Source organism: Euprymna scolopes, chromosome 24 (assembly GCF_053919585.1).
Source record: "Euprymna scolopes isolate OS-2025 chromosome 24, ASM5391958v1, whole genome shotgun sequence".
Taxonomy (NCBI): domain Eukaryota; kingdom Metazoa; phylum Mollusca; class Cephalopoda; order Sepiida; family Sepiolidae; genus Euprymna; species Euprymna scolopes.
The window spans coordinates 17,459,638-17,477,022 of NC_136505.1; the positions used below are offsets into that span (position 1 = coordinate 17,459,638).

At 35.5% G+C, this 17,385-nt stretch overlaps 1 protein-coding gene across 2 annotated transcripts in view; it reads left to right on the forward strand.

The window, feature by feature from the left end:
• The window catches only part of LOC145246613 (Golgi-specific brefeldin A-resistance guanine nucleotide exchange factor 1-like), a 188,925-nt gene that overhangs the window by 67,576 nt on the left and 103,964 nt on the right, over positions 1-17,385 (forward strand). For both annotated transcript variants that reach the window (XM_080108280.1, XM_080108279.1), the window contains exons 4-8: positions 1,975-2,106; positions 3,157-3,275; positions 11,122-11,230; positions 14,065-14,174; positions 16,317-16,829. In XM_080108280.1, the coding sequence (XP_079964406.1) occupies positions 1,975-2,106; positions 3,157-3,275; positions 11,122-11,230; positions 14,065-14,174; positions 16,317-16,829 (983 nt within the window). The remainder of the gene's footprint in view (positions 1-1,974; positions 2,107-3,156; positions 3,276-11,121; positions 11,231-14,064; positions 14,175-16,316; positions 16,830-17,385) is intronic.

Consider the following 17,385-nt stretch of genomic DNA (forward strand, 5'->3'; position numbering starts at 1 on the left):
ATGGCAGTCTTTTACAGCACATTCGGCAATCTAGGTTGTCATATTTGTGGTCTAATCTGCTAATCTAAAAGTGGCCTAACATGACATTTTTTTTTTTTTTTTTTTACATGGGTGTCACCGCTTATCAAGGCCCAGAGGCCACTCGAGGATAAGGGTTAATAGGTATACATTAGTCATTGTGATTTTAGCATAGTAAACAGTGGGAATTTTGTAACTTGGATTACTTAGGGGGACGATTCAATTAGAACTTGTTCACATTGGACTTTTTCTTTTTTTTTTTTTTTTTTTTTTTCATAGGCATCAACACATCATCAAGGCCAAGAGGCCACTCAAGGATAAGGGTTAAAGAGTGTACAGTAGAAATTGGACAATATAATAATCATTAGTAATGAAAATTTGTTAAATTTGATAACTTATATGGAACGGCTCATCAAGAACTTATTTACATTAGACTTGAAGACAACCATATTGTAGTCAGCCGGAAAGCAGGAAAACGGAAGACAATTCCACAGGCGTGCAGTTCTAAGAAAGAAGCTTTGTTCATGGAATCTACGTTTAGGTTTAGGCACAGATAAAGAGTGGGGGGAATTATTGATAGTGTTTACAGCTAGACGAGTGTTTCTTGTGAAAGTTTGGCGAGGGGGGACCATAGATTGAAGCTCAGTCGAACACTTTCCATGAAAATAACGATACATCAGAGACAAACTCGCAACATCTCTTCGATGAGATAGAGGTTGCAAGGAGGAGAAAAGGACATCTCCTACGAGGCTACGAAGTTTATTTTGAACTCTATCAAGGCAGGACAAGTCCTTTCTAGCAGCTCCTGCCCAGATGTGGCAACAGTATTCCATCCTTGGACGTACCTGGCTCTTATATAGATAGAGAATAGCATCAGCAGTGATCGATCTACCGGATCGATAGAAAGATCCCACCATTTTTCCAGCGGCCTTGGCAACAGATTTGATGTACGTGTTCCATTTAAGATCAGGAGTAATGGTCAAGCCCAGAAGCTTGTCAAAACTTGAGGCCTCCTGAAGACGAGAGCCATTCATTTCAATTGATGCCAGATGTGGATCAGAATGTTGATGATGTAAAGAGAGAAGCTTGGTTTTAGATGCATTAAAAGTAACCAGCCACTCCTTTCCCCATTGTACTACATGCTCAAGATCAGAGGAGAGAGAATTGTGAGAGAACTTGGTCGTTTACTGTCTTAGATGTGCTACTATAAATGGTAGTGTCGTCAGCATAAATGTCTACAAATGATGTAAGGATGTGATTTGGAAGATCATTAATGTAGATCAGGAAAAGAGTTGGGCCCAGGATGGACCCCTGAGGGACACCGGCATTAATACTGTGGGCTTCTGATTTTTGCCCCTCAACTACTACTCTTATGAACCTATCAGAAAGAAATGATTTAATAATTGAGAAGACATTTCCAGCTATACCATAGCTAGAGATCTTATGAAGTAAACCTTTATGCCAAACCCTATCAAAGGCCTTAGATATGTCAAGAGCAATTGCCCTAGAAAGGTTGCCTCCGTGCGATCACCTTTACAAGGAAAGTTTTTATGTCACGTGTACTTTCATGTAGGACTAAAGCTGGATTAAAAAGTCATCTATGTGCACAGAGATGCACTACCCTTAACTGAAGAGATGGCAAACTTCTGTCAAGAAGTAGCAAAACAAAAATCAAAAAAAATCGTGTGTGTGTGTGTGTATATATATATATATATATATATATATATATATATATATATATATAATGAAAGTGAAGAATTTAAATTGTTTGCTAAACATCAAAACAATTTTAGATGTTGAAAAAGCATCAAATCTATTTTAAGATAATAGAAAAGATAAAAAAAGAAAGGTAAAAAAATCTAAAGAAAGCAAAATGGACATTTCTCATGGAAATTATTTGTGTGGAGGATTGTTATTAGAGGTTTTATTTATTGCATATTTTATTTTTCAATCTAGATTTAGAGGATTTGGAGCCAAACACTTTCCTGAGTCCATTTCTTGGAGTGATTCGTTCTGAAGATACTACTGGCCCAATAACAGGCTTGGCTCTAACGTCTGTCAACAAGTTTATATCTTATGGATTGATCGGTAAGTTGGATCCTTTTTTTAATCAACAGTAGATTACCATGAATAATTTATTTATTTTTTGATTGCAAATGGTAGTTATGCATGGGTGTTCTAATTTATTTATTTTTTTTGTTGAGTTCACAACTCTGGATTTTCTAGTCCTTTTAGTTGACCACAGCTATTTAACCTGCGATATTGCTACACTCCACAAGAGTGTAATTTACAACTGAATTTTACCAACTACTTTATCGACTACATCATGGTTATGTGGATTCCAAACTTCAACAGAAAGATTCCTCAGTTTGACAAGATTCACCTGAAGAAGGTAGGAGGTTAAATCAGCCGAAACATTGTGAAAATAATACTCAAGATGAGAACAGACGTCTGAAGAACCGAAATACGAGTAATATTATTTTTGTGGTATTTAATGATATATACCAAACATAGTGTTCAAAACATGTCTACTCCTTTGAAACAAGATTGGCTATGAATACACAACATTGCATTAGTTGAATAATTATATATATTCATTTGGTGATAAGTAGGGCTATGACAACAGCATGTTCTTTTCATTATTTTTACTCTCGAGTATGTATCCAACACAGACACAGTTAATCAACCGAGAACCACATCACTCTATATAAAAGCATAAAAGATATCAAAACACTGAAAAGAATATGCTGTTGTCCTAGCCCTAGTGATAAGTCACAGAAGCTTCTGTCATTGTAATTTAATATTTTTCTCTCTAAATTATTGATTACATATAATTTCAAATTGTTAACTCTTTTACTATTAATTCTTGTGTAGTGAGCCTGATGTGAACAAGGAATTTCCACTACCCTATGTAATAATGACTGCCCATGCTAGGTGAAGCTCCACTGACTAGTATGCTTTGTCTCTGGTGCAATGGAAGTGGCTATTCTAAAACAAGTGTGTGTGTGTGCGTTTTTTTTTTAAATTGCTTGAAAGTTGAACAATTTAATTTTATCATTTCAGAATGATTTCTAATGTAAATATTAAATCCATATTTTTTTTTCTTATTTTATAACATTTTTTTTTTTTTTTTAATAGATCCTCTGAGTAAAACTGCAGCTCCAGCTATTGAGAACATTGCTGATGCCGTAACCCATGCACGTTTTGTGGGCACTGACCCAAGTTCGGACGAAGTTGTTCTTATGAAAATATTACATGTATGTTCAACTTTGTTTCATATAATACAGAAATATGAGGTCTCCACTTTTTGAAATTTTGCTTTTCTTTTTTTTTTCTTAATTTAAAAAAAAAAAAAAAAAAGTTTCTTTCTGTTTACATTTCTAAAGCCTCTCCTATTTTTTTTTTTTTTTTTTTTTTGTTAAAATTGGTCAAAATTTTTTTTTTTTTTTTTTTTTTTTACAAAGGCATCACCACATTATCAAGGCCCAGAGGCCACTCAAGGATAAGGGTTAAAGAGTGTACAGTAGAAGTTGGTCAATATAGTAATCATTAGTAATGAAAATTTGGTAAATTTAATAACTTATATGGAACGGCTCATCAAGAACTTATTTACCTTAGACTTGAACACAACCATATTGTAGTCAGCCAGAAAGCAGGAAAACGGAAGACAATTCCACAGGCGTGCAGTTCTAAGAAAGAAGCTTTGTTCATGGAATCTATGTTTAGGTTTAGGCACAGATAAAGAGTGGGGGAAATTATTGATAGTGTTTACAGCTAGACGAGTGTTTCTTGTGAAAGTTTGGCGAGGGGGGACCATAGATTGAAGCTCAGTTGAACACTTTCCATGAAAATAACGATACATCAGAGACAAACTCGCAACATCTCTTCTGTGAGATAGAGGTTGCAAGGAAGAGAAAAGGACATCTCCTACGAGGCTACGAAGTCTATTTTGAACTCTATCAAGGCAGGACAAGTCCTTTCTAGCAGCTCCTGCCCAGATGTGGCAACAGTATTCCATCCTTGGACGTACCTGGCTCTTATATAGATAGAGAATAGCATCAGCAGTGAGATATCTACTGGATCGATAGAAAGATCCCACCATTTTTCCAGCGGCCTTGGCAACAGATTTGATATACGTGTTCCATTTAAGATCAGGAGTAATGGTCAAGCCCAGAAGCTTGTCAAAACTTGAGGCCTCCTGAAGACGAGAGCCATTCATTTCAATTGATGACAAATGTGGATTAAAATGTTGATGATGTAAAGAGAGAAGCTTGGTTTTAGATGCATTAAAAGTAACCAGCCACTCCTTTCCCCATTGTACTACATGCTCAAGATCAGAGGAGAGAGAATTGGAGAGTACTTGCTCGTTTACTGTCTTAGATGTGGTACCATAAATGGTAGTGTCGTCAGCATAAATGTCTACAAATGATGTAAGGATATGATTTGGAAGATCATTAATGTAGATCAGGAAAAGAGTTGGGCCCAGGATGGATCCCTGAGGGACACCGGCATTAATACTGTGAGCTTCTGATTTTTGCCCCTCAACTACTACTCTTATGAACCTATCAGAAAGAAATGATTTAATAATTGAGAAGACTTTTCCAGCTATACCATAGCTAGCGATCTTATGAAGTAAACCTTTATGCCATACCCTATCAAAGGCCTTAGATATGTCAAGAGCAATTGCCCTAGAAAGATTGCCACCGTCGAGAGATTTGCTAATCCTATGCGATATAACTGTAAGGACATCTGCTGTAGATCTAGCAGAACGGAAACCATATTGAGTGTCACTAAGAAGGTTATTTTTGTTGAGATGTTTGATTACTTCTGTATTTAACACAGATTCTAGCAACTTACTCATGACGCACAGGAGACTTATTGGCCTGTACTGAGAGGGGGATGAGCGATCACCTGAATTCTTAAATACAGGGCATACTGATGAGATTTTCCAGGGAGATGGGAAACTATTCTCCTTAAGACAACGTTTAAACAGTTTTGTAAGTATGGGCGCTAGTTCAGGTTGAAGTTTTTTGAGTACTATAATTGGAATACCATCAGGGCCAGTTGCTTTACTCGAATCAAGGTTTTTGATTAGCTTGGCAACATCACGTACAGATATACGTATATCACATAGCGTGTTTTCTGATACAGGAGGAAATATTGGGGGTTGGCGGTCTTGGTCGCAAAGGGTAGAATTAGCTGCAAAGTTCTTGACAAAGAGTTTGGCTTTGTCTGATGCTGACGAGATTACCTCAGGTCCATTGATAATAGTTGGGATGGAGCACACGCTTCTGTTCAGGATTCTGTTTGCTATTTGCCAAAACTGGTGGGAACCAAGCCGCTGCTCAGCTACTTTGGACTTAACAGATTGAGCATACAACTCTCTTGCGTTCCTTATTACTTTCTTACAATGGTTGCTGGCAGTCCTGAAAACGGCTTTAGTTTCCATACATCTATTACGTTTGAAGCAGTGGAAAAAGTGATTTCTGTGCGCAATGGCAGCAGCACATTCTGGAGAGAACCATGGCTGGCTGTTAGGTTTTTGCTGAAACTTTTTAGAGGGTATGAAATGGTCAATACCTACAATTAACCATTCAGTTAGGTCTAATACTATAGAGGACACATCCTTTTTAAACATGGAATGCAGAGGTAGATCAGATATAAATGTACGGAAGCTATCCCAGTCAGCCTTAGTGTATCGATATACTGTACGATGAAGTGGTACGTCTGGGGACTTATTACATTTCATTTTTATCTTAATTGATACAACAGAGTGGTCGGAAGATCCAAGAGGCGACAGAACAGAAACTGAACATAGTTCAGGGCAAGTTGTGAGAAAAAGGTCTAGTAGGCTCGCATACTGGCTGTCATTATCGGGCACACGGGTAGGTTCCTGAACAATCTGAGTGAGGTCATAGGCAATGGAGAAATCATGACAGAACCTCCCCTCATCATCGGTCTTGTTTGAGTGGGTCAACCATTCGACGTTGTGAACATTGAAGTCTCCACATACGTGAATGTTAGCTGAAGGATAAGTAGAAAGGACTTGGTCAATTTTCTCAGATATGCTTTGAAAGATAGTAACTCCGCTGTTGTGGGGGCGATAGAGAGTAAATATAAATGCAGTAGTGTGAGCTAAAGCAACCCGGAAGCACATATAGGGTAAGTTAGGATCTTCCCTGGAGATGTCCCTCCCACATGGAAAGCTATCTTTAATATAGGCACATATTCCATGCCCATGGCGATCTTGGGGGTCAGATTTAGAAGTTAAGTTAGAGTATCCTGTAATTGCAAACTCATCTAGGGAAATAGCCTGTCCAATGCCAGTTTCACTTAAAAATAAAAGGTCTGGTTTAGTCTCCTGTAATTGGGTTTCAACCTCTGGAAGGTTAGAACGTAGACCCCTGATGTTGGAGAAGGAGACATGGTAGTAGGGGTCTACGTTGGAAGTTGGAGAACCGAGTTTTATCGTGTATTTTTTCTTGAAACTTGTCATGATGAAATTTTGGAATTTGTGGACTAGGTCGACAGATTTACTTAGAGCAGGACAGAGAGGGGAAACTAAGAGAGAAAAAGAAACGAAGAATTTTTTTTTTTTTTGTGCCACATGATAAGGTAAAGCCGTAACAATTACCCACTAGTATGGCATCGAGAGGCCCCACCAGAAGCTACTGCATGATCCAGATTCCATTCACCAAATGGCAATACAGCAGCCCCAGTACTTTGCACCTGCTGATAGGACAGCCTCCTTAGTGGTTAATCCAAGGTTCGGGTCCCTGACTATCAGGCGGATAATGTCAGCCCAGACAAAACGTTTACCTCCAGCACCCTTACTAGTGACATGGCTACAAGGATAGACATAGAAACAGAAAATTTCCACCAACTCTGCCAACTGTTCGCGCAAAAATACTGCCAACCTAGAAAACAGCTTTTTCTTCTCCCTTTGTCAGAAAAATCACTCATTTAAAAAATGAGGACTGAGGGACAAATAAGAAGAAGCGAGAGTAACAGGAGCTGCCGATAACGCATCCACAATGCGTTTTCTACTCTCCATTAAAAAAAAAAAAAAAAAAAAATAAATAAATAAAAAATAAAAAATAACTATTAAGTATTGTACTTAATAAAAGTCCAACGGACCTGTTTAAGGGAAAGTATGGTGATAGATTCCCCTCCCACGAACTAAAAATGAGTACAATTAGGTAATCTATTTTTGCAATCAACTCGGTAGATAAATAAACATTTATGGACGAGAGAAAAAAAAAAAAAAAAAAAAAAAAAAAAAGCTAGCATTTAATACAACAGAAAGACATAAATTAAATACTGAAATAAAATGTAGTTATTAATATTTGAATCTTAAAATAAAAAGTGCGAATTAGTAGAGAAAAAAATCACTTATCACAACAACGCATTCCGTCTCCAAACTAGTGAAGAATTTAACTTTTAATAGCGTTCAGAAGATTTTTTTTTTTTTTTTTTTTAAATTAAATCAGTTTAATTTTTTATTTTAATTAGAAAAAACTGATTTCTGCCAAATTTTTCATAACATTTGGCTGGATTTATTTTCTTTCTCTATATCTCTTTTCTAGCTTTATTTTCTTTCCCTGTTTTTTTTTTTATAATCTTGCCACCTTCCTTTTCCTTTGACAGTTCCCTCTGAAAACTGAAAATATTTATTTTGCCATGAAAAGTAAAATTTCAAATGATTCAAGGGGAATAGGGTAGTTAGATGACTTGGTTCTTATTTAAAATTCAACCTAATTAAAAAAAAAAAAAATGAACGGAAAAATCTTTGTACATACACGTCACGGAACTAGAGAGGTCATATTCCAAAAATCACAAATTGATTAAGTAGGTTTATTTTTAACTAAGAAAATCAAATTTTATAGGTAATCAAAAAGGGACTCTCACATCGCTATCGTGAAAATAAAGGCAGATAAGTCCACAATAATTCAAATATACAAGATCAATCTTGTAATGCTACTGATTTCACATTAAAAGAACTAACGATTCTTGCTTCATTAAAGAACAACTTCCTGTCTCCTTTCTGTATTCTGTGTGTTTCTCTTAATTTTGACTTGAATCGAAATTGATTGGAATTGTTCAGGAAAAACATTTTTTGTGCTGCTCTCCACACACATGGTGGAGGTCACAAATCTTTTATTTCATTGGCTACTCACATCCCTGATTAACAAAACGTAATTATTCTTCATGTTCCATAATATTTCCCTGATTGTATCAATATGCAGAAATTTTAAAAGATCGCCTTGTTAATGTGAACAGCTATCTTGCTGCACGACTCCCCAACTAAAATGAATGCCCCATAAATTTGGTTTCTAATCATAGTCGCTTATGGTAAGTGGCAATATTCATTGTTTGGAGTGAATAAAAGTAAAAAGAAAAAAAAAAAGAAAAAAAAGTCAATTGTAAGAAGACTGTCATCGTGTTTTTTTTTTTAAATTTTGTATATGCTATTTTGAATATTTTTTTTTTTTTAATTTAGAAATCGGACTTGAAATTGGATTTTGTCTGATTTGTGAATGTTACATGAGAGGAACATCGCACTCATTCAATTTATTTTATGATCTCTATAATTTTGTATGCTTTTTAATTGTGAGAAATTTGGGGAGACAAAGATGTATTGTTTTTGAAAACTCCTCAATATATATAAAAAAATCATGTCACCAATGAAGAAAATATGGCACAATATACAGCAGGCAATTGGACCCTACACACACTGAAAAATATGCAAACTGAAGTGCTATGATATGTTGCCCAATCAGAACTTGCTTTTTAAGACAACTCTGCAAGACTGTGTGAAGAGTAAGGGGGGTGGCAGAAAGAATAAATACGATGGAGGACACGATCTAAGTGGACAGTAAAGCAACTGGCCCTGACGGCATCCCAATTATAGTGTTAAAAAGCTTCAACTAGAACTTGCTCCCATACTTACAAAACTGTTTAAGCGTTGCCTTAAGGAGAAGTGCTTTCCAACTCCCTGGAAAACCTCATCAGTATGCCCTGTATTTAAGAATTCAGGTGATAAGTCATCTCCCTCTCAGTACAGACCAACAAGTCTCCTATGTGTTATGAGTAAGTTGCTGGAATCCATATTAAATAGAGAAATAGTCAACCACCTCAGCAGAAATAACCTTCTTAGTGACATGCAATACGGTTTCCATTCTGCTAGATCTACAGCAGATGTGCTAACGGTTATATCTCATAGGATTAGTGAATCTCTTGACAAAGGCTTCCTTTCTAGGGCAATTGCTCTTAACATATCAAAGGCCTTCGACAAGGTATGGCATAAGGGCCTACTTCACAAGATTTCCAGCTACGGTATAACTGGAAATGTTTTCTCAATCATTAAATCATTTCTCTCCGATAGGCTCATAAGAGTAGTGGTCGATGGACAAAAACCAGAGGCCTGCAGTATTAATGCTGGAGTCTCTCAAGGGTTCATCCTGGGCCCAACTCTCTTCCTGATCTACATCAATGATCTCCCTAAACACATACTTAAATCATTGGTTGACATCTATGCTGATGACACAACCATCTGCGGCAACACATCAAAGGCTGTAAACGACAAAGTTCTCTCTAATTCTCTCTCCTCTGATCTCGAGCGCGTGGTTCAATGGGGGAAGACGTGGCTGGTTACCTTTAATGCATCTAAAACCAAACTCTTATCTTTATACCATCAACGCTCTGATCCCCTGCATGAATTGAAATGGATGGCTCTCGTCTAAGAGAAGCCCCATGTTTTGACAAGCTTCTTGGCTTGACCTTTACTCCTGATCTGAAATGGAACACATACATCAAGTCTGTTGCCAAGGTCACGGGAAAGATGGTGGGATCCTTCTACCGCTCCAGTAGATATCTCCCTACTGATGCAATTCTCTATCTATATAAAAGCCAAGTACGTCCAAGGATGGAATACTGCTGCCATATCTGGGCAGGAGCTGCTAAAAACAGCCTATCCTGCCTTGACAGAGTACAAAATAGACTTCGTGGCTTAGTGGGGGATGTCCTTTTCTCTTCCTTGCAACCTCTCTCCCACAGAAGAGACGTTGCGAGCCTATCTTTGTTTTATCATTATTTCCATGGCAGGTGCTCGTCTGAGCTCCAATCCCTCGGCCCCCTCGCCAATCTTTCACGAAAAACACCCGTCTAGCTGAATCCACAGTCAAAAATTTTCCCCACTCTTTATTTGTGCCTAAATCAAAACGTAGATCCCATGAAGAAAGCTTCTTTCTTAGAACTGCATGCCTGTGGAACTCTGTTCCGTCTGCCTGCTTCCCACCTGATTACAACCTTGATGTCTTCAAGTCCAATGTAAACAAATTCCTGATGAACCACCCCCTTAAGTAGACACTTCATTAAATCTCCACACTAACGTACTGTACTTATAATAACCATTATCCCTGAGTGGCTTCCGGGCCTTGATAAGTGGTGATCACCATGTATAAAAAAAAAAAAGAAGAAAGAAGGAACATATATTACATGACTTTCTCACCTACCTCCAAAGGTGGAAATAATGCCCGAGAGGATGATATAATATCAAGAGAACAAATACTATATCTTTCCTCTGAATTGAGAATTGAAAAATAGTACATGTGTGAAATAGTAATCGCAACTAAATTGAATTAGTATTTTTTTTTTTTTACATTATTATTAAATCAGTTATTTATTGAAATAGCAGAAAAATATTTCTTCTGAATGTAAAATAAGATAGTTTTAAAATAAGTTACTTGAATTTATTTCATTTACAAATTGATGTTATTTTCCAGGTTTCTTTTATATAATTTGGTTTACCTTAAAAAAAAAATGGTTTCGTTTTTTAAATTAATTTTGCTATTTGCATTCAAGATTTTTTTTTTTTTACTACTTTATAAAACTGATGTCAGAATTTAAAAAAAAAAAAAAAAATTTTTTTTTTACATGATTTGAGTAAAATTTACTTATTTGATTATTTATATATTTCCAAAATTTTGTCAGCATTCATTTAAATTTCTATAAAAATGGGTCTCCTATGTCACATTGCTATGTTTTAAAATAGAAGAAAACTTTATTTTCTGTTTGATAATTTAGTTGATTGTTTTTTTTTAGGTTTTGCGGACATTACTGCTCTCTCCTGCTGGCGTCTTACTAACAAATGAATCGGTCTGTGAAATCATGCAGTCATGTTTCCGTATTTGTTTTGAAATGAGACTAAGCGGTAAGTTTCTCTTGATCTGCTTGTCAAAAAATGTATTCTGTAAATTCATTCCATTCAAAATTTATTTAAAATTTGTAAAAACTACTGCCAACTCCACAGCTCAGTTTAGCAAAAAAAAAAAAAATACAGTTCTCGAACTGAATGTTTTAATGTTTCATCTCGGTCTAAACATTGGGTATCTTTAGTTTCAATTGACACAAGACATTGGATGGATGATGGCCACTTGCAGAAATGATCCTCAAGGGACAGCTTGAATATTCCAGTACATTTGTACCTATCAGGTGACACAATGCCATATCCACTGTGACAGCGTCCTGCAACATCTAAATTAAAAAAAAAACACACAATCAGAAGCTTTTTTCCTATGCATACGTTAATATCGTTATTCTTGTTTTGTTATTTTTGTTTTTTTTTATTAAAAAATAATTGAATCAACGCTCTGATCCCCAGCTGGCATCAATTGTGATGGATGGCTCTCGTCTGGGTGAGGCCCCGTGTTTTGACAAGCTTCTGGGTTTGACCTTTACTTCTGATCTGAAATGGAACACGTACATCAAGTCTGTTGCCAAGGTCGCAGGAAAGATGGTGGGATCCTTCTACCGCTCCAGAAGATATCTCACTACTGATGCAATTCTCTATCTATATAAAAGCCAAGTACGGCCAAGGATGGAATACTGTTGCCATATCTGGGCAGGAGCTGCCAAAAACAGCCTATCATGCCTTGACAGAGTACAAAATAGACTTCGTGGTTTAGTGGGGGATGCCCTTTTCTCTACCCTGCAACCCCTCTCCCACAGAAGAGACGTTGCGAGCCTATCCTTGTTTTATCGTTATTTTCATGGCAGGTGCTCGTCTGAACTCCAATCCCTGGTCCCCCCTCGCCAAACTTTCACGAAAATCACCCGTCTAGCTGAATCCACTGTGAAAAATTTCCCCCACTCTATATCTGTGCCTAAATCAAAACGCGGATTTCATGAGCAAAGCTTCTTTCTTAGAACTGCACGCCTGTGGAACTCTGTTCCGTCTGCCTGCTTCCCTCCGGACTACAACTTGGATGTCTTAATGTTAACAAATTCCTTATGAACCGCCCCCCCCTAATTAAACACTTCATAAAATCTCACTAACGTGATGTACTTGCAATAACCCTTATCCCTGAGTGGCTTCCGGGCCTTGATAAGTGGTGATCACTGTGTAAAAAAAAAAAAAAAAAAAAAAAAAAAAATATGAAAGAAGTACCACTAATCTAGTGGTATACAATCCTAAAAACCCAAATTGAATGTGGATATTATGATATATATATATATATATATATAAACAAATTGAGATTTTACATCTGGTTGAGATTACTTGTAAATATTAACTCTTAAATATTTATAATATATTTTAAGTTTACCATTTTGATTACCTTGGTAAACTTATTGTAATTTTTATTTATATATATATATATATATATATATATATGTGTGCACATTTTATTCCATGATATCACCACCAACTGTCATCTCGAGGCCCAAGATAGAATTGTGCTGTGGCTGGGCCTGCCTATTCTCACACATGATGTGTGTCACCATGTGAATTATTTTGATGACTGGCAGCTGAGATGTCCTGTACTTTTGCCACATTAGAACTTGTATGTTTTGCTTTAACTATTTAACACTTTGACACAGTTGAACTAATTCATTCAGTTATAAATAAATGAATATAATGATATAAATAAAGTGGGAATTGATTCAAACACGCCTTGTACGTAATAGTTCAGTATCTGGTAGATCCCAGATATCTCCAGATTGTAACTATCAATTGCTTACATTCAGTATGCCGCCATCTGTCTCAGAGTGGAGGATTTCGTTTGTCATAAACACTTTTTTCAATCAGTATGGATAATAAAGGTAAGTTTATGAAATGCAAAAATTCTCAGTTGTAGTTTAACTATTGAACTTTATAATTTTTCCAGTTTGAAGACAATCATCGTATCATTATCCTTTAAACTAACTAAAATTAGAAATATTTTTGAATCATCTACATCATAATTCAAGTCACAAAGAGTTCATCAACATTTTGCATTTTATTACTCATATACGCAGCATGCATGTGTATATCTTATTAGATGTAATTAATTCACACTCAAGTTTTTGTTCTTACATGTGTTTCATTGAATAGCATCCTCTTCACTAAATTTATACTCCTACTATTTACTGTTATTTTCACTCCAAACAAGGCACGGTAAATTTATACAAATACCGTGACAGCGAATTAGTAGAAAAAAATGTACCCTAACCCTAACCCAGTTTTCAGATTCGTGTTCAGCACACCGAAACGTAACAGAATACTACGTAAAAGATTTTACTAATTCGCTGTCACGGTGTTTGTATAATAATACCCAAGGCACAGTGCAACGTTGACATAAAGGGCTACTATTTGGGTCCAAATTTACATGAATGCTATGTAGGGAGTTAGGCAACGATATGTCTGTTCACATTACACTTGAACTTCTGCATGTCAGTACAGTCAGGGAGGGACATAGGATGGAATTCCAAAAGTTTAGCAGTTCAAGAGAAGAAGGTATTTCAGGGGAAGGTTTTATGGCATCTAGAGTGTAGGGGTGTGATTTTGCTGCTTGTAGGGTTTGTCAGGGGTATCTACATTGTGGGAGATACAAGAGCTCTGAGTTCATCAGAGCACATTTCATTAAAATACTTGTAAAACAGGCACAGAGATGCCACTTCTCAGTCCCCCGCTCCCCACTTACTCTTTAACATAAATACAATTTGAAAATATTGATTTTTATGAATGACTGAATAATTCTCTTTCTGTTTTCGGTTTTCTGTGTATAGAATTGCTGCGTAAATCTGCTGAGCACACTTTGATGGATATGGTGCAGCTTTTGTTCACCCGATTGCCGCAGTTCAAAGAAGACCCGAAATGGAATGCTAACATGAAAAAGGTAAAAATCTACACCATTTAATGATTACTACACTATCACCTTACATTCATTAACTCTTATCCTCGAGTGGTCTTCAGGCCTAGATAAGCAGTGAAAAAAAAAACAAAAAAAAACTATGATGTCATCAGTGATTTCTATTTATCATATTTGATTTAAGAGCTGTTGTACATGCTGGCAAAACAGATGTTCTTATGTATAAAATATGGAAACAATATGAACACGCAATAATATATCCAGTTGAATATTATGTTTTTGAATTTTTTATATGAGGATTGATTATTGATATTATTTGCATCCTCACAGAATTTCAAACCTTTTATTTCATCCACGGAGGTAGCAGTAAATGTACTAGATGTATTTAAAAAAAAAAAAAAATTTCAGATAACTTAAAGAGAGAGAAGTCAGTTTATCATACTGAATTGGTCGCACAGCTCTTCCACATTATAATGTAAAACTTGATAGATTCTATTTTTTTTACTTGTAATTATTTTTGTGCTGGATCATTTTTTCATAATTTTTGGAATTTATACTAATTTCAACATGACAAGTAACTATGTATGTAATATTTTCACCTGAAATGCTTTGGTTTAAAAGATCATTAATGCAAACAAGCACCCATGACTTTATGAACACTTATGAAGGTTAAAAGTGAGACATAATTCTGCTAAACTTTAAGTCCTTATTCCAATTTTGATTAAAATATATTACTTGATTTTAATTGTAGAAAATGTACAAAATTTAAGGTTAAAGCTTAAGGGGTCTTGAAAAAATATGTAAATTCAGAGAACCTTGCTTAATTGGTGTTTATTGATTATAGATTAAATTTAATGCAAATTAAAAAAAAAAAAAAACCCAAAAAACCGAGTTTTCAAATGGGAAGTTATGTTCATTATTATGCCCTTAAAATCTCTTTGAACTATTCCAAAGGAATCAAAATTTGGGGATTATTTATTGATTGAATGTTAACATTTCACAAACAATGAGCGGTAACTGAATTTTCTAGAAGGATTTTTGGGTTTGTATTACTGTACACATAGATTCGAAAAAGTTGTCAAAAAACAAATATATAACAAATAAATGTTATTAAAGGCAAGATAAGTTACTTTTCTACCAAACTGGATATATTTTTTGTGTTTTTATTCAATGTAACATGCTTATTCAGCTTGAAAACCATACAGCGTTTACCGATGTATTGGAAAATTCAAGATGGCGTCTTATTCTCTCTTTAACACGGTAAGTGTGGGAAAAGATGTTATAAATAAAAAACCGGATAAAATACTGTTAAAAACTTGCTCAATATATGTTACCGTGGCATAGGTTGACATATATTCGGTGGGTTTTTGATAGTATTTTGTATAGTTTTTTATTTATAATACCTTTTTCCATACTTACGGTGTTAAAGAGGATGTGAGACGACATCTTGAATTTTCGAATACATCGATAAACACTGTATATTTTTCGAGCTGAATAAACATGTTACATTGAATAAAAACACAAAAATTATATCCAGTTTGGTAGAAAAGTAACTTATCTTGCCTTTGATAACATTTATTTGTTCTATATTTGTTTTTTGACAACTTTTTCGAATCTATTTGTACAGTAATACAAAACCGGATTTTTTTTTTTGTATAGAACTAAATACACCCCACCTTATTACTCCTTACACCTAGCAGCTTTGTTAAATTCTTAATGATAGGTTGATTAGTTTAGGAGTGAATCCTGTATATACAAATATACACATGCCTAACTTTCTATAAAAAAAGAGATGACAGTTTGACATAATCGGGTTAATATCCAGGTTCTCGTCAGATCACTGATCAATGATGAGCTTGGCGAGTACAGATGCTAGGGGCTGTATATCATCTTCCTTTGACCGGGATATACATGCAATTGGTGACTGCTTGTGAATTCAATTTCTTGTGAACTCCCTCCTTTGGAGGAAGCTGGCATAACCCACCTAGAGCCAATACTACTCCAGGTATTATTGATTTGTTTTTTGTTCAGATTTTGGTTCTGGTGTTGAATGACTTAAACGAATATGTCCTATCTGATTTAATGAAGAAATTAAGACGGAATTTTTTTTTTTTCTTCAAATTGAGGTTATCAAAAAAAATCTTTTCTTTTTTTTTTATTATTATTCAGTTGAAAATGAGAGCTGGTGGAGTTGAACCCTCTCGTATGGGCAAGAAGAAACGTTCCCCAAAACGTCGCTATGAAAGATCATCTGGCACACCACCTGCCTCACAGCATAGCCAGAACAAGCAGCAAATCAACGAAAGAACGTCTACGACGACGGCCACAAGCGCAGCAGCAGCAGCCACAACAGCAGCAGCACCGGTGCAAACGGCTGCAGCATCTACTGTCTCTCCTTCTACAACTGAAATGGTTGTTCAGCCTACAGCCGAGTCAGTTGCTGCTGCCGGTACAGAAGTGCCAGTTGCAGCAGCAACTTCTGCAGCAGGGGCCGTCAGTGACGAAGTAGAAGCGTCAAATGAGAATAAAGAAAGGGAAATAAACAATACAAACGAACCTTGTGAATCGGTTCCTTTTTCCACGGATACCAGTTATGAAGCCATTTCAGAGGAAATCATAGCTACGACTCCAGCGGCTCTACCCATGGAAAAGACAGTGATTGATATTAATAATAGCTTCCAGGTGAGCAGCATCTTTCTTTCTGTAGATTTTCGAGATGAATTTACTTTTAAAGAACATTTAAGAATTTTCATTTCTTTTATTTAAAAAATTTTTTTAAAGAATTTTAAAAATTAAAAAAAAAAATTAAGTTGAATTTTTTTAATATTGTTATCAAAAGTTCATATTTATGTTCTACCTTGACCGATGTGCCTTTCAATTTTCGTCAGTTACATTTATGCACGTGAGTTTTTCCTTAACTGTTAATATGCTATTATTATGTGTTATAGCATTTTGAGCAGAATTCTTTGAATGTGTTTTTCATTTTAGAGAGAATCGAAAACTTCTTTTGAAGCACCTTTTAAATTTGAAAATTGAGCAAAAAGCCATGAATATGATGCACATGTTTTCTCTTATTTATTTTATTTTTTTTTACATTGATCTAAAAAGTTTTTGTAAGATACCCTTCTTCAGAGACAGGGTGTTACATTTTAGTAATGAAAATGATAAGTTTATAACGGGTACCTTTTTTTATAGGCACTTTAAATTAAAAATATTTTATTATACAAATATGTAATTT